General features: G+C 41.2%; 1 protein-coding gene across 2 annotated transcripts in view; it reads left to right on the top strand.

The window, feature by feature from the left end:
• The window catches only part of LRCH4 (leucine rich repeats and calponin homology domain containing 4), a 134,129-nt gene that overhangs the window by 83,433 nt on the left and 28,803 nt on the right, over window positions 1-21,893 (top strand). For both annotated transcript variants that reach the window (XM_030187256.1, XM_030187255.1), the window contains exons 4-8: window positions 664-769; window positions 3,944-4,080; window positions 13,624-13,742; window positions 14,145-14,241; window positions 14,633-14,720. In XM_030187256.1, coding sequence (XP_030043116.1) covers window positions 664-769; window positions 3,944-4,080; window positions 13,624-13,742; window positions 14,145-14,241; window positions 14,633-14,720 — 547 coding nt within the window. The remainder of the gene's footprint in view (window positions 1-663; window positions 770-3,943; window positions 4,081-13,623; window positions 13,743-14,144; window positions 14,242-14,632; window positions 14,721-21,893) is intronic.

The raw sequence follows: 21,893 nt of genomic DNA on the forward strand, positions 1-21,893 counted from the left end.
GGATAGAAACAGTAGTAGACAGAGTAATCCACTGCAGGCTGAATTAGTTGGTACAATTAGGAGAAGGGGAGCGTTGCAGAAGGAAAGCTGTTTGGATAGAGCTGTGTGTCTACTTGGAAAGAAGGACTTTGTATCTAGCTGAATGAAGGCAACCTTTAGACTGGTTGAGGTTTAAGTGTGAGCAAAGTTGTTTTATTTATATTTAGCTCAAGCTCATGCCTTCTCATTGATTAGATCCAGGTACTTTACATTCAGGTAAAGTAGGCAGTTCCTTATCCCCTGAGGTCTTACAAGCTTAAGCTTGTACCTATAGCAACCAATTCAGAAGGAGCATCCATGGGAGAAATATATTTAAACTTTGGATTCCCTGATTTTCAGTTTCTGCTCATAAGTTATAAGGTGCTCATTCACTTTAGCAAATCTCAATCCGTCCTTCACTAGATGTTCATCTCCTGTTAAAGGAACAGGGCATTACCAGTTCATTTGTCATGAAATGTTACTCAGCCAGTGAAATTTGTCTTCGAAGTTGATGGAGCAAAAGGTTTGTAGTAAAAGGAATGGGCAGCACTGTTAGGGAGAACTGTGTCAGCATGAGACATGTTCATCAAGTAGACTGTAGATGCAGAGCTTTGTTTCTCATTAGCGTTGTCTGCACCTCTGCAGGATGTGAGCTGCAATGAGCTACAGAGCCTTCCAACCCAGCTGGGGAAGCTGGAGTCCCTGCGTCACTTGAATGTCCGAAGGAATCAACTAACAGCCCTGCCTGAAGGTCAGTGTACAATAGGGAGAGGGAATGAATTGACACATTCCTTCATTCATTCTGTTGAATAATTATTGACTTGTCATTAGTCTTCTTCAGCAGGTGAAGGAAAGTCTTATACTGGTAGTTAATATGTGAGTTACCTGGAATTGTGCCAGTCCCCAAATGCTACTTGATTAGCTAGCTGATATATTACTGGATACTGCATAAATTCTAGTACCATTTTAATGCTTCAAAGGGTGAGAGGATGAGGGGCTGGGTGGCACTAATGACTTAGTTTAGTTTTTTTGATTTGCTTGACCATGTTTTTTGTTGCAGCACAGCAAAGTGGTTAATATTAGTTAAAAAGAGTATTGGGAAGGATGATACACACAACTACTACTACTACTACTATTTAGCATTTCTATAGCGCTACAAGGCATACGCAGCGCTGCACAAACATAGAAGAAAGACAGTCCCTGCTCAAAGAGCTATGTAATAAAAGTGAGCCAAGTATAGGACAATCAAGCCATTGTAACATCACTGATGAGGTTGGCTCTTATTGGTGGCCTGAGGCATTATGACATCACAATATCACCTCTGATTACAAGAGACTACTACTACTACTACTATTTAGCATTTCTATAGCGCTACAAGGCGTACGCAGCGCTGCACAAACATAGAAGAAAAACAGTCCCTGCTCAAAGAGCTTACAATCTAATAGACAAAAAATAAATAAAGTAATCAAATCAATTAATGTGAACGGGAAGGAAGAGAGGAGGGTAGGTGGAGGCGAGTGGTTACGAGTCAAAAGCAATGTTAAAGAGGTGGGCTTTCAGTCTAGATTTAAAGGTGGCCAAGGATGGGGCAAGACATAGGGGCTCAGGAAGTTTATTCCAGGCGTAGGGTGCAGCGAGACAGAAGGCGCGAAGTCTGGAGTTGGCAGTAGTTTAGAGTGGGCATGTGAGTGTGGTTCCCACCCAAATATTGCAGGTGCTAATTATGAAATCCTGCCCCTGCTGCCAATATGGTTTTCTTAGCCTCCCTGTGCCATCCCCGAGTAAATAGGCAAATTACACCAACAGTAATTGAAGCCAATAGCAAAAAAAAAAAAAAGATGGAAGGATACACATGGATGAGCGGATTCTAATAACAGCAAACAGCGGTTGAATTCCTCTTGTGCACAAGGACATAAGTATCACAATGGGTGGTAGGGAGTAGCAACTGCTAGCCTAAAAAAAAATGGCTTGTACCCTCAGTATCATGAGGCCTAGGGTAGCCATATCCTTGCCTGATTTGATAGCTTGCTGTTGCTGCCCTACTTTAGCAGTCACTCTCTCCACTCCCCAGTGCTTGACCCAACTGTTAAGCATAAGCACTGCAAGGGCTTTTGGCTGTACTTATGGGCAGGACTGCAACATCCTGTTACTGTAACAGGAAGTTCCTGACCAGTCCGCAGGAACCACTGAAATTGTTCATGATTGCGGTGCTGCAATTTAAGCAAAGGGGTAAGCACTGGGGAGCAGAGGGGTGGACTGCTACAGCTGCTTCTGTCACTTAACAAATATGAAGAGGGGGAGAGGCAAGGAATACATTTTGGGCAAGGGGGAGAGGGAATGGATGCTTGTGAAGACAGCAGATAAGGGAGGAAGAGGCAGGGGTATATGTTGGGAAAGATGTGTGGCGAGAGAAGGAATTCTGGGGAAGGAGGCAGGACAGATGCTGGGAGAGGGGGAAGGGGAATGGATGCCGGGGAAGGAGATGGAGGGGCATGGCCGAATGCTGGGAAAATAGGAGAGGCAGGGTGAGTGGATGCCGGGGAAGGAGACAGGAGATCAGGTATTGAGGACATAGGTGGGGATGCAGAAGTTGGGTAGGAGAGCAGAAGAACAGAATGTGAGATTGACTGGGATGACTCGGGATTTTTGGTGGTGACTGACTACTGTGGAAAAGTGGAGACTTATGGTTTACATGAAGGCAGAGTTGGGGACTCCTGTATTAAGAGAAAGTGTTTGGCAGTGGAAAGAGCATGTGCTGATCCTGAGGTCGTGGTCATAATTTGTAAGGGGGATAGCTCCATTGTTGGGAACGTGGAGTTTGTGATACAGATCTGGGTAATCAGCATTTATATTGAGATTATGTCCAGTCCTGTAGAGAATCCAGACTTCACTCCCACACAGAAGAATTTGTCGATTGATGCTATTAAAGTTTAATTGTGGCATTGCCGGGTAGTTGAAAACTGAGTGGAGGGGGGAGGATTTCTTTATGCCTAGAAGGTCCTGATATCTTGCATAGCTGATTTAAAAGTGGGGAAGAGGGAATGTGATGAGGTGATGGCATGATGTGCAGAAATGTCACTTTGGCTTGCCCCCTCTGTTGCCATCCTAAATACTTCTGTCTAGAAATGCTACTGCATAGGGAACTGGCACCCATGTGCCCCCTCCTCAGTCTACTGCCAGAGTTGCAGCACAGTGAAGCTGACGAGTTTCCCTGAATGTGGCGGTAGCCTAGGTAACAGCAATCACTGAGCAGACTATATACTCTTTACCGTCATCAAGGATCTAGCTCTGATCAAAAACCTTTATGTAAGCAATTCTAGACAGTCTCTACTTTCCCGGATTATTTTCTTTTAATTTTCTCCTCCCTGCTGTTTTTATTGTACACTGCTTTGCTGTATTGTATCAAGTCAGCTAAACAAAACTCTAAATTAAATAAGAACTTAAATTAAACTTGATTATGGTCCTGATGATTGTTTTATCTTAGACTATATCTCCCAATCTCCTTATACACATCCCTCTATCTTTCCTTTCCACCCTTCCTACCCCTTATCCTTCCCAATCTCTCTTCATTTTGCTATCCTTTGTTTGCCTTCATATTCAACTTGCATATCCTCAAAACCTCACAATTACTGCGTTTACTACTACTTGTAATATTCTCCTCTAGACTTTGTAATTGTATTTACTATGTAAGCCGCATTGAGCCTGCAATGTGTGGGAAAGTGCGGGGTACAAATGTAGTAAATGTCTGTATTACAAAAGAAGTATCAGGTGGAACATTTCATATTTATGTGTATTACTCCATTCAGACATGCTGGTAAGAGCTTATTCCAAGCACGTCATGCTGACTGCCTCTCTTCCTGAAAAGCAAGGATCAGTACAAGCCCAGAAAAGACTGTACTTATTTTCTTCTTCTTTGATATTGCAGAATTGTCGGAGTTGCCATTGGTCCATTTGGATGTGTCATGTAACCGAATAGTGAGAATTCCTGTCTGTTACCGGCACCTGCGGCACTTACAATCTGTGCTCCTAGACAACAATCCATTGCAGTTCCCTCCTGCACAGGTAACTTATCTTTATATGTTTGCACATGCATCCTGTAAAGGCAGAAGAAGCCAAAAGAACAGAGTACAACTTGGTGGTGTGCCGTTTTGAAGTTGAGGATTGGTGGGCAAAATTGATGCTGCGGGGGACCCAATCCTCAAACCATAAAGAGTGGGAAAAAAAAAACCTCAGAGGTGCTATGGTCAGTTTGCCATCAGGGACCCTACTTCCGCTGACACAAGAAGAGGAGTGTACCATGGCTATGATGAAAACTGTGCAGGCTGTCAGAGGACCTAACGGCTGCCAGCAGAAGAAAGAAGCCGACCTAGTGACTGAATAAATATATAAACATTGCCCTATTGGAACAGACCAAAGATCCATCAGCCCTGTATCCTGTTTCCAGCAGTGGCTAATTAAGGTCAGAAGTACCTGGCAAGATCTGAAAAGAATAAAACAAATTTTACGCTGCTTATCCTAGAAATACGCCATGAATTTTCCCAAGTCCATCTTAGTAATGGCTTATGGACTTTTCTTTTAGGAACTTGTCCTACTCTTTTTTTTTTTTTTTTTGGTAAACCTGGCAAATTACACAATGAGTGGAGAAATATTTTCTTATTTGTTGTAAATATACTACTTAGTAGCTTCATTGCGTGCCCACTGATCCTTGTATGTTTGGAAAGTAAACAAGCAGGGAAGGGTGAATGCAGTGAGGTAGAGGGAGAAGGTAAGGGGCTAGAGGGGGTTTGCAAGGGAGGGGAGATTGAGAAACTGAATTGCAGGGGAAGGGTGCATGGCAGAAGAGCGAGACAGACACATGCCCTCTCCTTGAGTTTTCCCTCCCACAGATTCACTCCTGCATTCCCCATATAGAACCAAATGGTTTCAAAAGGGAGCACAGCGTAAATTTCAGCAGCAACAGCTGGTGGATTGCTGTGCATTTCTGAGGGGAGAGAATTAACTTTTCTCCTCAAATCTTGCAGAGTACCTTCATGTGGTAATTCCATTTTATAACATCTATGCTAAATCTCAGCAAGGTGACACTACAGTTGTATAATTGGAAAGAAAAGGAAGAATACATATTGGGTCACAAGTAGCCCAGGTTAAAAAAAAAAAAAAAAAAAAAAAAAAAAGGTATTCACCCCTGGGTTACACATTAGGAATAGAGAGGGTGGTTGTAATAGTGCAGACACTGAAGGTGAAGCCATGGTGGACTTGTTCATGGATCCACTACAGCAGGAGAGAAACCACAGAAGTTAATGAAAAAGTTTAAGAGGGTTAGCTAGATTTGAGTGGACTCCTGCAAATAGAATAGATAACGTATTGCTGCTTTTATGCTACATACACTATATTTAAATCAAGAGAGCTTTAAAAATAAAGATAAAAGTGATGACATCTAAACACAATTGAGGGCTTCTGAAGAAAAACAAATGGGGAGATGTGGGCGAGAGCACGAGAGAAAAAAAGGTATATGCTGAAAAAGAAGCAGGTATCTCAGAAGGGAACAACGGGAGGGAAGCTGGTACAGTGAGACAAAGGGCTCATAAGCATCAGAAGAGATGCTTCTCTAGACCAGCAGCGGCGGCAAAACAAGCTACATCATTTCCCCATTGGATTCCCTAATAAAAGCAAAGCTACAAGTCCCTGCATGCATTGGAATAAGCCAAGGACTGGATCAACCCTAGTGGTTAGGGTGGTGGACTTTTGTCCTGGGGAACTGAGTTTGATTCCCACTTCAGGCACAGGCAGCTCCTTGTGACTCTGGCCAAGTCACTTAACTCTCCATTGCCCCATGTAAGCCGCATTGAGCCTGCCGTGAGTAGGAAAGCGTAGGGTACAAATGTAACAAAAATAAAATAGATACTATTGGAGATTCTACATGGAATGTTGCTACTATTGGACATTCTACATGGAATGTTGCTATTCCACTAGCAACATTCCATGTAGAAGGCTGCACAGGCTTCTGTTTCTGGGCAAGTCACTTAACCCTCCATTGCCCCATGTAAGCTGCATTGAGCCTGCCATGAGTGGGAAAGCACGGGGTACAAATGTAACAAAAAAAACAAACATCTTCTTCGGATCACAGCAGGATACCATAACAGCAGTATACTGTCCTAACCTGAGGAAGGTGGTTTTGGCCTCTGAAAGCTAATTCAAAAATGTGTTTAGTCAAATAAAATGGTGGTGTAACATTTTCTATTTTAATTTCACGTATTAATTTGTAATATAGTGGTTGTAATATGTCAATTTCAGATATTTATATCTGCTGTCTTTATATTTTGCATAGTAAGGGGGATGTGCATCACTTTCTCTTTCTCTGGTGTTGCACTGTATGCAGAATGTGGCTTCTTGGGGATTCAGTTTAGTTTTTGTATTTCTATTTTTAGTTTGTGGTTACTTATTCTGTACAAGGTGAGGGTCTACCATTATTAGTGTTTTGCATTACTTCACAATATGCCTGGTACTGGATTTTGGATTTGGAGTTAGATCACATCTTTCACAGCACTAGCTCAAGGCAGGTTTCAATCAGGTACAGTAGGTATTTCCCTGTCCCTGGAGGGCTTAAAGTTTGTTTATGTACCTGAGGCAGGGGAGGATTAAGTGATATTTATTTATTAGGATTTATTTACCACCTTTTTGAAGGAGTTCACGCAAGATGGTGTACAATAAGAATAAATCAAACATGAGCAATAGACAATTACACCAGTAAAAATATTCAAATAATACAAAGTATGGCATAGTATACTACTTACTATGTCAACACAATACGTAATAGAACATTTTAATTGACAGTGTGAGGTATAAGCAAACCAATGGGAAAACTCAGCTTGAAAAGAACAAACACTGCCACTCCACAACGCTGCTGTAGGCTTGTTCAAATGTTTGCACCCTATTTTGCTGCTCAGAAGGTAAAATTTGTTGGTTTTTTTCATCTACTGATAGTGGCAGTGGAATTTGCATCCTGACATACCTGGTTCTCAGCTTGTCGTTCTAACCATTAGGTACAGCTAGTACTGATAATGCATATTACCTCCAAAACGCTAAGGTAATGACCTTGGCTTTTTGGAGTTTTCAGCACCCCAGATCTTTCTTCAGTAGTAGTTGTCTCTGAGGATCATCCAGGTTCTTCTTTGAGTGCTCTTTGTATAGCTTAAAAGCCTCCGGCAGGGCTTTTCTTCACAGATGCATACAATGCTTCTGTTTCTCTATTTCTCACTCCTTAGTGGAGTTCTAGTTTCTTGTCTTGCCTCAAAGGTGGCAGCTTTGTCTGCTCTGCAGTCTTCACTTGGAAAGCTGATATTAGTGACTTTCTAGAGGCCCATCCTTTCTTCTGTAGTGCTGAGCAGGATCAGTCCACAAAAGCAGAATACATGTCTTCTGATGTTAAAAGCCTTTTATTTCCACCACTTTAAAACATACAGTGCCTGATGTGGCCATGTTTCGCCTTCCTAGAGGCTGCGTCGGGGGCTACAACTGTATGGCAAAAACACAAAATCATAAGAATCTTGAACATAATTTATATTTATTTATTTGTAGCATTTATACCCCGCTCTTTCCCGCTCGATAGCAGGTTCAGTGCGGCTTACAAAGTGTGGTACATACATAAATACATAAACATGCACTCAACATTATTTAGATTGTAAGCTCTTTTGAGCAGGGACTGTCTCTTTGTATCAGGTGTTCAGCGCTGCGTGCGTCTGGTAGCGCTATACAAATACTACTACTAATAATAATAACATGCATATCTCTGTAACCAATTGTACAACCAATACTGCCAAAAGTATTAAATAAGTTTATACATAAATTATAAACCTAATTACACATATAAATACACAAGCTATTTAACATAAAAGGGTTAATCAAACTCACCAAATAAAATTAAGTGAAGCTTATACCACAATCAGATACTTGCAAAGATTTAAAATTTAAGACTATCAAAAGGACTTACAACTAACATTTAAATGGGACACATACCTATTAGAGTCCCAAAGGGCATCTGCACCTAATAGTTAGTTGTTAGTCCAAACAGAACAGCAGGAATTGGCAGCAAAAGCCTAAAGGCAGTATAAATTAACAAGGATAAATAAAATATCAGAACAAAGTCAATAGTAAGTAGAGAGGGGAACACGAGTCACTTACAGATAGCAGCAACTCTCTTATTTAACATAAAAAGGTTAATCAAGACCACAAAATAAATTACATGTGAAGTCTGTATCACAGCCATATACTTGCAAAAATTATAAACATAGAACATAAAAAATGATCAAAAGGGCTTACATCTTAAAGGGTCCCAGAGGGCACTTGGTGAGGCTGAGAACCCATGTACCCATAAAATATATATGTTACAAAATATGGAGACTGAAACTATGAGGACTAGTACAAACATTTTATCATGGAATGTTGCAGGCATCACATCTCCCATAAAATGTACTAAGATCTTAAATGTGCTACAGAGATACCGAGCAGACCTAGCTTGTTTACAGAAAACAAGGCTTACAGACTTAGAGCATCAAAACCTAAGCGAGGTTGGGCGGGTGATATCTTTTATACCTCCTCAGGTAAGCACAGAGGCAGGGTAGCAGTTTTAATCAAGAAACCATTAGTGTAAGGGCACTAAGGGGTGATTGTGATCTGTGGGCCTAATAATTACAGTACAGTCTTGATTATCCAACAGACCTCCGGTGACATGACACATCTTTTGTTTCCGTTTTCTGAACCGGGACCTTGCTTTTACTGCCTTTGTTTCTGCATTATTTGAGGGGTTACCATTATTTTCTATATTATCCAACTTTTAATTTTTCTGACAATGGGTTGGTTCCATTTAGGTCAGATGATCGACTTTACTGTATAAAGCAGACTTCTGTGATAACGTTAGTGGGGATTTGTGTTGGCCACACGCCTGTCCCCCTAATGGTTGAAGAGACTACACACACTCGTTGAGAGCACATAGAACATGGTCCAGAATAGATTACACTTTGGACTTTGCTTCCCTTCCCCCTAACATCCTTTTGACTGTTATTGGGCCAATGGAAATTTCAGATCATTCAGTAATTTGGCTTTTACCAGCCAACACCAAACTGGAGGTTCCCGGCCTACTTATTGCAAGACTCTGAATTTCCCATTTTGTGAAAAGATGTTGACGAGTTTTGTATTCATAATGCCATACATTCAAATGATCCTCTACATTTTTGGCATACTAGACATAATGGCATGTAACAGTGCTCAAGACAGTGTATCTATAGGAGACTAATACAGTTGGAAGGGGAGTTAACTGCCAAACAAGACATATTAATACTCCCAACCCCAGAACAAAAGAACAGCCTAACAGACATATGTTAATACTCCCAACCCCAGAACTAAAGAAGTGCCTTGACGTACAAACTATGCTTAATACCCTGCTCCAAGAGGGCACACAGAAAATGCTGCTATATTGACAATATCAATTTCATATGTACGGAAATAAGCCAGGAAAAATGTTAGCACACATTGTTAAAAAATGGAATGGGCCCTGTTACATCTTGACCCTTCAAGATCCTATAGGGCTCATTTGAAAAATGTCCAGAAAGTGTCATAAAACATCATTTGGATGGATTGCTTCTCAAAACATCCAAATCTGTATTTTCAAAACCTGTTTGCAGACGTCTGTCTATGCATTTTGTCTGCAGTGCGTCCAAATCACAAGGGGGTGATTTTGAGGGCGGGCTTAGGTCATGCCTAACACTTAGACATTTTATAGCCATAATGGATCAAAACGAAAACGTCTAGTGCAGTGGTTCTCAAACCTAATCCTGAGGGCACCCCAGCCAGTCAGGTTTTCATTAAAAAAAAAAAAAAAGAAACCCCACAAAAAAACCATAGTCGTAAAATATAAACTATAATACAGTGTTTCCCAAGTCTGGTCCTGGAGTACCCCTTGCCAGTCAGGTTTTCAGGACATCCGCAATGAATATGAATAAACTTGATTTGTATACACTGCCTCCATTATATGCAAATCTCTTTCATGTATATTTATTGTGGATATCCTGAAAACCTGACTGGCAAGGGGTACTCCAGGACTGGACTTGGGAAACACTGCTATAATAAATCATTTCCTTAACATATACTTTCTTAAAGAGATGGTAAGTGTGCAAGTTCCTTAATTTAAGAAAAAGGGAATTCCACAAACTAGCTGCCTGATAATCTAATAGGCATATGAATATTTCTTATCCCCTGAGGAGTAGGAAAGGTAAGTAGAGATGAAATGCGGGTATTATAAAATTGTTCAATGATTGAGTAGTGTACTAAAGAAAGCATATATTGTGGGATCAATCCATAAGCAATCTTAAATAAAAGACATTCCATCTTGAACAACACCCTTGCCTCGATATGGAGCCAGTGTAAGTTCACAAAATAAGATATAATTTTATCTGATTTCTTTAAAGAGAAGATCAAACAAACTGCCACATTTTGAATGGTTTGAAATTTTCTCAACATCGGTTTTGGAAGACCCAAAGATACAATATTACAATAATCTAGTTTACTTAGAATCAGAGATTGTACTTAAATGGGTCTTCCGGAAGGTATCTCCTAATACTCATTAACTTTCTCGTTACATAAAATGAACTCTGTACAAGCGAATTTACTTGTGATAGATGACATATTATCCATGGAACCTCAATTTCCAGAATCTTAATACAGCGATCTAAAGAATAAGATGTCTCATTAATTTTGCTTCACCCCCAACAATAAGAATTTTGTCTTTTCTCTATTCAATTTGAGGTAGTGAAAAGCCATCCATTTTGTAATTATAGAAAAACATTAAGAAGTAATATATCCTTTAAATCTGCAATCACAGAAAAGATTATAGTTATGTCATCAGCATATATGTAAACAGAATATCCTCCTTCCTCCACATGTCTGCCTAAAGATGACATGAGCACATGAAACAAAACTGGCGATAGCGGAGATCCCTGAGGTACACCCAAAGGAGCAAACCAGCTGTCCGATAACACTCCTTGAGACTTGGTATGATCTGCCCAAAATATCCCTGAACAAGAGAGGACCCTGCCAGTTACCCTCAAGCCAGCAAGAGCTTCAACCAACACTTCATGATCTATTAAATCAAATGCACTGGAAAGATCCAGTTGCATGACAAGAGCCCTTTGTCCTTTACTCATAAGTTGTCTGATATAGTTCATTAATGTTTCTAGCAGTGTTTCTGTATTATGTTCAGCACGAAACCCTGACTTAGGTATGCAATAGCTCAAAATGGTCCAGGTAAGCTACCAATTACGTTTGCATGAGGTTTTTTCTCTTTTTTCGTTTTTCCTGGTTACTAAAGCCTCCATAATTTTTACAAAATAAGGAATGGAGGACCAGGTCTGTAATTAGCGTGAAAATACCAGCTGATTTAAAAATGTTATGTATAGATTAAATGTCCATATAGTACTCACTGATATAAAGGATACTTTACAAATATGGAAGACCTATCCTTTCTCACTAATGGGGAGTACTGGGATTGTACAATATGATTATTGTGCCTAAATGGCTCTACACATTCCAAATGTTTCCCTTATCCTTATTGGGTAAAGATGGAAAAAAAAAACTTTACACCATATTTTCAGAATGTTGTTATAACAAGGGGGAAAAGCACATCTTTCATTCACAAAGGTAATGGTCTCGAGAGATCAAGGGGGACTAGGATTATTAAATTTTAGACTAATGACAGTAACCTGTGGCATGAAGTGTATCAACGATTGGTATTGGGGTACGACCAACTTTTCAGTAACTAGTATAGAGAGCAAATTGTTCTTGATGATGCACTTTAGCTGACTCTTGCATGCACCATCTGATAAAATAACAAAATTTGCCAGGTTATATTTTGATACATCCTCTGCGTTTGATTTGGAGGTGGGTTTACAGACAACATACTCCTTTGATCTCTCCCTTTCTATCCATTAGTGGTAATTCCCAGAGTTTTCACCAGTAATAGATGAGATGTTTTGTGCATGGGAAGACAAAAAGTGTTATTTGTATCATGGTTTTAAATGAACAGGGAAAGATCGACATTTGTTGCTTTGCAAAGGGAGTTTGGGCTGGAAAGGACATTATTGTTTGCATATGCAGCTCCAACACTACATATCAACCTTACCAGCTCCCAAACTACAGGGAGAGATAGAAGAAACTCTTACCGCAGCATACGCTTTAATTCTCAAAAGTACCTCTTATCAGCATAAATACCTGCAGAGTATCCTCTTTTGTATAGATTATGACAAATTAGTTTGCATATGGGATGCTTTGTAAGGTATCAGGTCAGTAGTTAAAATAATGTATTTATTGTATTTAGACAATTATGGGAGATGCAATTCAAGTTTGTAATGTGGTTAAACACTCTCCTTGGAGACAGTGGTATATTTAGTCATGGTTCATGTGTTGCATACGAACCCCGCCCCCCCCCCCCCCTGGTGCTTCAATCTTCCAGCTCCACAAACCTGGAAATTCAGTGCTGGTGCCCAGACATATTAAACCCAGTATTGAATTTCTGGGTTTAATGCCGGTGGCAGTCAGCATAACAATGATAGCCACTGGCTGAATATTGGGCACTTTGTTTTAAATGGAAGAGCTTTCCATTCGGTATGACTGACTGGCCCTGGATCTTTTTCCCGTACAAAAATTTCGTGGTCTGGTTTAAAATCCAACTCCATTAGGGTTCATCTTTATGCAACTGGTGCATATCACCACCATGGAGAGGGTGAACTGTCTGCAGCCATAATAAAACTATTTTTCAGACTATTGGCATGGTCATGAATTGCCCACTGTCCTGTATGTGATGCCAGTGTTCAGTCATGAAGGACTGTACCCTGCTTGTAGTAGTGGGTGCAACTCTAACCATCTTATTGGGCAGATTGGATGGACCATGCGGATAGTTATCTGCTGTCATTTACTATGCTACCATGTTTACTACATTGTGAAGTTGACATGCGCTTTGGGGAAGAATTTTAAAACTGCCTGCCTAGGTGCAAAGTCCAACTGCTCCAAATTTTCAGGATAGGTTGATTCAATTTGGGTTACTCCATTGTCTATTTATTTATTGGGATTTATTGTCATGGTTTTGTAGTTCTGGTCTCCCTGTTGATTTTCCTTAGAAAAGGAATACTACCAGTTCATGCAGGTATTGGAATAAACCAAGGACTGAAATCTGCTTGCCCCAAAATTTGAAGCCAGGTTTCAATCCTATTGTCTACATTTGAAAATCGACATGTGCCTGCTTTCTCTTTGCAATTTGCCAAGGGTGCAAAGTATCGGTGGATTTTTTTTTTTTTAGCTTCCTTTGTTTGGGTAAAACCTCTATGGAAAAAAAAAGAACACCTAAATTTGAAAATATAATCCATATGTGATGTTTTCTGATTCTGCCCATTACATCCCTGGAAATGTGACTAAAATTGTCCTTTGTAACTGTTTAAACCTTCTGAAGGATCATTACTCTCTCCTATATGTAACCAGATGAGTTCTTCTAAAGCAGACTGAGCTGATATTTGGATAAAAGGCACATCGACATCCTGTTTTTTTCCCCCTTTTCATTTTTAGATTTGTTTGAAGGGTAAAATACATATTTTCAAATACCTGAATATTGAAGCATGTAGGAAGGCCATGCCTGACCTGGCGGAGTTTTCTAAAGTTGTCAGACCCACAGGATTTGAAACTTGGTAAGGACACAGATATTAGTTGTATAGTAAATGTTTTCAAATGTGAAAGCCTCTGTGATGCTCAGTGGCGCCAGCTGTCATGAGGAATGGGCTGAACAGATCCTGCTTTTGGCACATTACTTGTAGAAATTTATTATTCTTAAGGGAAAGGATGATGAATAAAACCAGATTGCTTGCTGTCCAATCTTGAAAACTACTGCACTGTAGACTACAGAGAATCCAGTCCTTTATTGGCCGCATCTGTTTGGAAAGGACTATAATTTGGTTTTATTCTCCTGATCAGTCTAGCCAGGATCCATCTGTTAAGCTTAAATCTTATGGTTTGGCACCAGTAGTTGGTTCCATTTCTATGTGAAACCTGAATCAAGAACTTGTTCGATGTGGGAACCTTCTCCTTTCCAGCCTCACAGATGAATTTTTCCCAGTCCGGCAGTATGGAGGGCTGGATTCCGGATTTAACAGTGTTGACAGTGGCAGCAAGCGCTGGTCTGGTAATGAGGTAAGAACAGATCTTCCAATGTTACAGCTTTCCAGAGTCTAGAACGAGAAGTTGAGAAAAAGGTCTAGTAGGGGAAAGGTTCCTGAGAGGATAAGAGATCTCATGGGGAGGGGAGGACCACAGTTTGATAGGAAGGAGGGAGGCTGCACAGTGAAGTCAGTGCTATGTGAGATAGAAAGGAGTTAGATCTTCTAGGACGAAGAACTTCTGATTAGTGCTAGATGGTAAAGAGGAAAGCGTTGCCAGGGCAGGCTGTCAAATGACAGCTAGATGTAAGGGAGGAAGGAATAGATTAACCACAGTCTAGTACAGTTTGGTACAGCTGAACGTTTATGCACATGGTGATGGGGATTGCCCAAAACTTCACTTAATTTATGCCTTGTGCTTCCAGTCTTCTGATGAATTCTCGGATCTCTACTTCCGGATAGCAGAGCTGAACAAGGACCCCAAACAGCTGAAAGAGAAGCATGATGGGGCAGGTATGTGGTATGCAGGGTGTCATCACTTCTCGTATAACTCTTGACAGGGCATTAGGCTATCCTACATATACACATAACTGTCCCCGCTCAATGAAGTTTGCAATGTAATCAAGACACATGGACAAAACAAAAGGCTTAAAACGTGGATTTAATATAGTAAATGAAGTTAAATTAACAAGGCTAGAGTTTTAAGATATACGTCCAGAGGAAGCATAGCATATCATGTAAGGATTAGCTCTGTGTGACAAGGTGGAAAGAGTTGAGTGTTGACTGACTGAAGAGGATTTGGAAGATAGTCAAAGTAATATTAGGCAGTCAAACACAAATCAACAAATCGAGCAATAAAATTTAATGAAAACTAAACAAAGAACAAACATCAATTCTAATGGGTTGCCAAAAATCCATTATCACTACTAAACTGATACAACTTCCATTATCAGTTGTGATTGCTGTGTCAAAAAATGTTGGGCAGTCTTCTGATGGCTTAACCCCTGCTCCAGAGATGCAAACTAGGGCTGCACGTTAATCGCGGTTACTACTTATTTCTATAGCATTACTAGACGTACGCAGCGCTGTACACTGGATACCTCCTTGCCAGGCAGATTTTCAGGATGTCCACAATGAATATGCATGAAGTTGATTTGCATACACTGCCTGCATTATATGAAAATCTCTCATGCATATTTATTGTGGATATCCTGAAAACCTGACTGCCAGGGGGTACTCCAGGATTGACTTGAGGAACATTGGGGCTCTTTTACTAAGGTTTGCCCAAAAGTGGCCTGCACTGGTGTAGGCTTGTGTTTTGGATGTGCGCGGGTCCATTTCCTGAGTATGCCTGGAAAAAAGGGGATTTTTTAATGTGCCGGAAAATGGACATGCGGCAAAATGAAATCCAGCACACGTCCATTTTCAGTCTGAGACCTTAACGACACCCATTGACCTAGCGGTAAGGTCTCATGCGCTAACCAGGTGGTAAGCGTGCAATGCGTGCCAACTGCCAGTTACCCCCGGGTAAGGGCCCTGTGGTAGAAAATAGAAAACATTTTCTACTCCATGTTTGGGTGCGCACCAAAAACAGAATTACCGCCCGGGGCATGCTGTAGCCGCGCAGTAGTGCCAATTTGATGCACGTTGGACGCGCTTAGGCGCCTAGACACCTTTGTAAAAGGGCCCCATTGTCATAGCCACAGGGGAGGGGAGTGGCCTTGGAGACCAAGGCCCCCCACTTTGGGCTCAAGCCCTCTCCAAAGCTGCAGTGCAATGGCTGGTGTGGTAGCCAGCCAAAGAAATCCGGTGTCTGAGTCATCCCCTTCCTCCTCATACTGTTCTCAGGAGCGAGGAAGTCAGCAGGGTGCCTCCAGCCACCAGTGCTTGCACTCTCCAAGCATGCTCAGTTTGTCCATCAACTAAGCATGTTCAGTGAGTGCTGGCATTAGCGGCTGGAGGCACCCTGCTGACTTCCTCACTTCTGAGACAGTACAAGGAGGAAGATTAGTTTGAGACGACTTTGACTGTCTTCCAGTTGCTCCTTTGGATTATTTATTTTATTTTTGTTAACATTTGTACCCCGCACTTTCCCACTCATGGCAGGCTCAATGCGGCTTACATGGGGCAATGGAGGGTTAAGTGACTTGGCCAGAGTCACAAGTAGCTGCCTGTGCCTGAAGTGGGAATCGAACTCAGTTCCTCAGTTCCCAGCAATTGTGCAAATAAGAGCAGCCTGAATGATGAGGAGAGGAAATGAGTAGCAGAGGGAATGCACTTATAGATAAATAGGAGAAACTTGAACTGTATACAGAAGTGGATGGTAAACTAATGTAATGATTAGAAAATAGAGGGATTACATGGTTGTATTGCCATAAAAAAGTGAGGCAGCTCAATTTTGAATAAACTGTCATGGGGATAAATGGTTTCAGTGAGAGACATGAGGAGTACATAAGAAAAGCATTGCCATACTGGGACAGACCAAAGATCCATCAAGCCCAGTATCCTGTTTCCAATAGTGGCCAAGCCAGGTCACAAGTATCGGGCAAGATCCCAAAAGAGTAAAATAGATTTTGTGCTGCTTATCCTAGAAATAAGCAGTGGATTTTCCCAGATCCACCTTTTAAAATCTTGTTAAGCTTTTATCACATTCTCTGGCAATGAATTCCAGAGTTTAATTACTTGCTGAATGAAGAATATTTTCTCTGATTTTGTTTTAAATTTACTACTTTGTAGCTTCATTACATGCCCCCTTGTCCTTGTATTTTTGGAAAGCGTAAACAAATGATTCATATCTACATGTTCCACTCCACTTAGTATTTTATAGACCTCTGTCATATCTCCCCTCAGCCGTCTCTTCTTCAAGCTGAAGAGCCCTAGCCGCTTTAGCCTTTCCTAATAGGGAAGTCGTCCCATCCCCCTTTTCATTTTCGTCACCCTTCTCTGTACCTTTTTCTAAGTCCATTATATCCTTTTTGAGATGCAGATACCAGAATTACACATAGTATTCGAGGTACAGTTGCACCAATGAGCGATGCAAAGGCATAATTTTGTTATAAAGGTCAGAGATAAGACAGAATGAACAGCTGACATTGCTGAGGCTATGGGACAGTGTTTTCACCCAGTTTTACTGAGACTATTATGCAAAGGAAACTATATTCTCAGATAAAGAACTTAACTTTTTGGCCCAGGTGCACCTGATATCATTCGGTGAAGCCCAGAGGGAGGTGGGAGTGGTGGAGGTAGCTATCAAAACCTTGAAAAATGGGAAAGCCCCCCGGAGCGGATGGGTATGCAGCTATAATGAACAATACTTTACAAACCAATTAAAGAAGTACCCCTAGCAAAATTATTTAATGTAATTTCAAGTGAGGGTCTTCCCTATCAATGAAGATGGTCATTATGAATGTGATACCTAAAGAAAGCAAGGATTCAGTGCAATACCCCTCTCATCTCATATACTTACCCAATATTGATGTTAAGCTCTTAGTTAAGATATTTTCTACATCCAGTCCAGTCAGGTTTTATACCTAGAAGGAAAGTGGAGGACAATATTTGCAGATTGCTAAACCTGACTTAGTACCTTAGTACACCCAGCATAGAGGACTATTCATGCTGATATTGTAGGTGCGGAGAGAGAGTTCTGTAGATTTATGTTGATTTACTTGCAGTGACAGAGACAGGTTTGACACTCTGCAATCTTGTGTTCCGCATTAGCTTTACATATAGTCTTTAGAGATGCCCTGCTGCAATCTGTATATGCTATCACAGATTTGAGAGAAGTTCCCTCCCCCTTTCTCCCAGCCTGTAGATGCAGGCCTTACCTTGGAAGAATGTGGACCAAGGAGGTTAGATTGAGACAGTCCAGAGATCAGGCTACTAAAATGGCACTCCGTCTCCACGCGTCCCTTAATAGACTCAGTTCAGTGCTGACCCGGAAGCCTTTGCTGGCAGCACACTAGGAAGTTTCGTTGGGTGGGGGGGGGGGTGTGCAGGATGAGGCAAAGGCATGTCTTCTGGATCAGCAGTGTGGCGATCAGTGACTGAAGAGGAGATAAGGTAAATGCAGGGGGGGGGGATGAGGGGCGGGGCAGTGTTAAAAAAATTTCCTACGTTAATCGTGTTAATATCATGTTAATTGCCCACCCCTAGTCCATGTAAATTATTAGAGTCAGCAAAGCAGTTATTTCAGTTAAATCCTAGTTCAGAGGGTTATATGGGGCTGGGTGGCACAAGGGCCTTCAGAACAGCTCAGAAACCTGTCCCAAGCTTGTCACAGCATCATGTGATCTCTCTACCTTTGGTGATTTATTATGTAAACTGCTTAGATGGACATTTAGGTTTGTGGTATATCAAAAGTGAAATGTGGATGAGCAGCTTCAAAACCTTCATGTTTTGAAAACAGCATATTAAGGTTTTTGGTGAGGGCCTCTGTTGTCAGCTGCTGCTTCCAGCCTGTGATTCTAGGACCAGCACTGAGATATTGGTTAGTGGCCTAGATGTTAGCACAAGCTACTGAGAAGAGAGAGACCTGCATTTGTACTTCTGGCTCAAACTCCTACCTCTCAGGCTAGAATGCTTTTTTTCCAAAATCATTCAATTTTTATTGAAAGTTAAGGAAACACATTTCAGTTACAACAGCCACTGGTATTGAAGTCAGATAACTAACCCAGTACAACTGTAATACAGACATAATCTCAACTTAATTCCCCACTGTCTGGTCTTCACATTCCTTTTTTCTCCCCTATCCCCAACCCCACTACATTTCCCATGCCTTCCCCACCCCCTCCCCCAACTTTTTCATCTCCGGCACTTCCCCTTTCTGCTTGATCCAAAAGTCAAAGTTGAGTTCTTAGAGCTCTTATAAAAACTTTGAAAAGTTAGATACTGAGATTTCAACCCATCTCTGCACAATAGACCTCCAAGAGCAGCGTCCACTCATCTTTCTGTTGTTCATCCACCCTCATTATCCTTATCATTTAATTTATTCTCCAGGTCATACCAAATGTGTCTACCTAACCTTGTAACAACCGTGCAAGTTTATTGTATTTCACCATTTCCCCCCATTTCTGCCTCTAAACATCTACTTGCTCCTCTGTAGCACCATCAGAAGAGATGTCTTTGGAGGAAACATATGTCACCAGCTTCCCTGCATCAATATCATGATCGCTGAAATTTCTACAAATACCAGTTTAAAAAGGCTAAAGAAAATATATTACTCACTTTAACCCAAAAGTCTACAAATCCTGTCCATAAACTTTTCTTAGTTGTCGGCTTTTACTTCCTGCCCAAATCTTGCCATGACCTCTCATTTACCATCTACAAATTAAAAAGCATAAACTTTATAGGCTAAATAGAAAAACGTGCCCATTTCTTTCCTTTGACACTTCCTGCTGATTATATTACCCTACTTTTAGATAAGCAATTAATTCTGTCCCAACTATGGTTCATATTTAAACATAATCAACCAAAAATACCCTAACCCTACACAGAAATTCAAAAAAGGAATAGTGATGGACAAATAGCCTTTCAATAAAATCCACAATTAGGCTTTCTAGGATAAATAAACACCATGGATTCATGGGCAAATGCATTTCAGCTAAAACTCAACAAAGAAAAATCACTGTCTCATCCTCTCATCCCAACACAGCGTGGACAACCCCACAACTATCAACACTTCAGACTATACCCTTCCTATCTCAGACAGCCTGAAAATCCTTGGAGTTACAGTAGACCGTAACTTAACGCTAGAGAGCCAAGTGGCATCCACAACAAAGAAAATGTTCCACTCAATGTGGAAACTCAAACAATTCTTCCCATGGGATACATTTCGCAACCTGGTACAATCAATGGTACTCAGCCAACTAGATTACTGCAACAGAATTTACGCGGGATGCAAGGAACAGACCTTAGCCCCTGGGTACATGACAGACCTAATCGACTCACCAACTAGAAACACCTCAAAATCAGCATGAACATATCTAAATCTGCACTACCCAAGCTGCAAAGGCCTCAAATACAAATTAACCTACGCATCCAGCTTTTCCTACATAAGCACACAACTCTGGAACGCATTACCAAAAGGCTTGAAAACTACGCATGACCACCTAAACTTCCAGAAATCACTAAAAACTAACCTATTCAAAAAGGCATACCCTACCGATCCAACCTAAATGCCTGATCTCTGCGACACAACAAAATTAAAATACGTAATGGACACATAACTCAATTCCTCTGCTGCACGCTTCCCTAAATGTGACTTTACCACATAAACTCTATCCTCACCAGAGCCGTCAAACGCCGTCCGGTACTATGTGAGCCACATTCAGCCTACAGATATGCGGGAAAATGTGGGATACAAGTGCAACAAATAAAATAAATATGAATATATTAAAGCACCAATATTAAAGGATTTGCTGCACTACCAAGGACTAAAGATGGAGCCGTGTTTGGCATACATGCCTGCTTCAGGAGTCATGTTACTATGTTGAAGTGTAAGCAAATTATGGTAGAGGACACCTTATACCCCCAGAAGATTCCTGACTCAACTCTTTCCCCCCCCCCCCCCCCCCCCCCCAAGACATGAAGTATCAAAATTCATCCATCCAAACCTCATCTCTTTCCATCCCATCTCTATTCTTCCATTGTTTAAACTCCAGATCCACCACACGCACGCACATACAAACACCCCCCACACATCCATATTATCAAAACACATTGGCATCTCTTCAACTGGCTCCTCCCCCCCTCCAATTCTATGTCTGCACCTATGCTCCCTCCTTACCACATATCAAAGTTCAGCATAAAGCACATTCCCCCTGATATTCAGCCAGCGGCACGCTTCTGGCATTCAACTAGGATATTCAATGCCAGTCTTTTTCCGGCGACTGACATTGAATATCCAGGTTTTTCGATGCTGGCTAGCACATGACCGGTTAAGTCAATATTCAGACTTAACCAGCCATGGCTTAGTAGGCAGATAGGCTTGCTTTTTATGTGGCCTTTTTTGACCGGTAAGCCTGTCCGATTAAATTCTGAATATTGGAACTTAATCGGTCACGCCCCTGAAACGCCCCCAACATTGCCAGCTTTATTTTCGGTGCTAACTGGGCATTTTCAACGGTGATAACGGTTAAATGCTGCTGAAAATGACCAGTTATCTGCCAAGACGTGAGTTAACCGGTTGGCAGCTGTTCCCAGGCAGTTAACTCACACTGAATATTGGGCCCATTGTGTTTCAAACTGGGCCTTCCCTCAAATCAGCTCCACCCATCTCTAACTGCTCTATAATGTTTTGTGGTCTCTCTGATTACTCCGAAGTCCCTCCTGGAGCTACTTTCTTGATCATGGGGTTATTTGACTTAGTAAAATGACCTTGTCTACTGAAGGTTGTTCTTCACACCTTCTACGCTGCGCCTCTCCTGACTTCTCTTGTTGCGCTCGACTGGTTGCTCTGTATATTAGCTCTGAATTTTGTGGCCGAATCTGATGTATTGAAGAACTTTCTAATCCCAAATACCTGCTCTTTAGCCCAACTTCTGAACCTGCAAATAGGTGGGAAAATGTGGGATACAAATGTAACAAATAAATAAATCTTTCAGCTTTGACAATTTCTTCCATCTCCTTACAGTCTTAGACAAATCTGGAAAGAACTGTACCTTTAGGGCACTATTCTCCAGTTGGTTG

The sequence above is a fragment of the Microcaecilia unicolor genome, chromosome 14, assembly GCF_901765095.1.
Source record: "Microcaecilia unicolor chromosome 14, aMicUni1.1, whole genome shotgun sequence".
Lineage (NCBI taxonomy): Eukaryota > Metazoa > Chordata > Amphibia > Gymnophiona > Siphonopidae > Microcaecilia > Microcaecilia unicolor.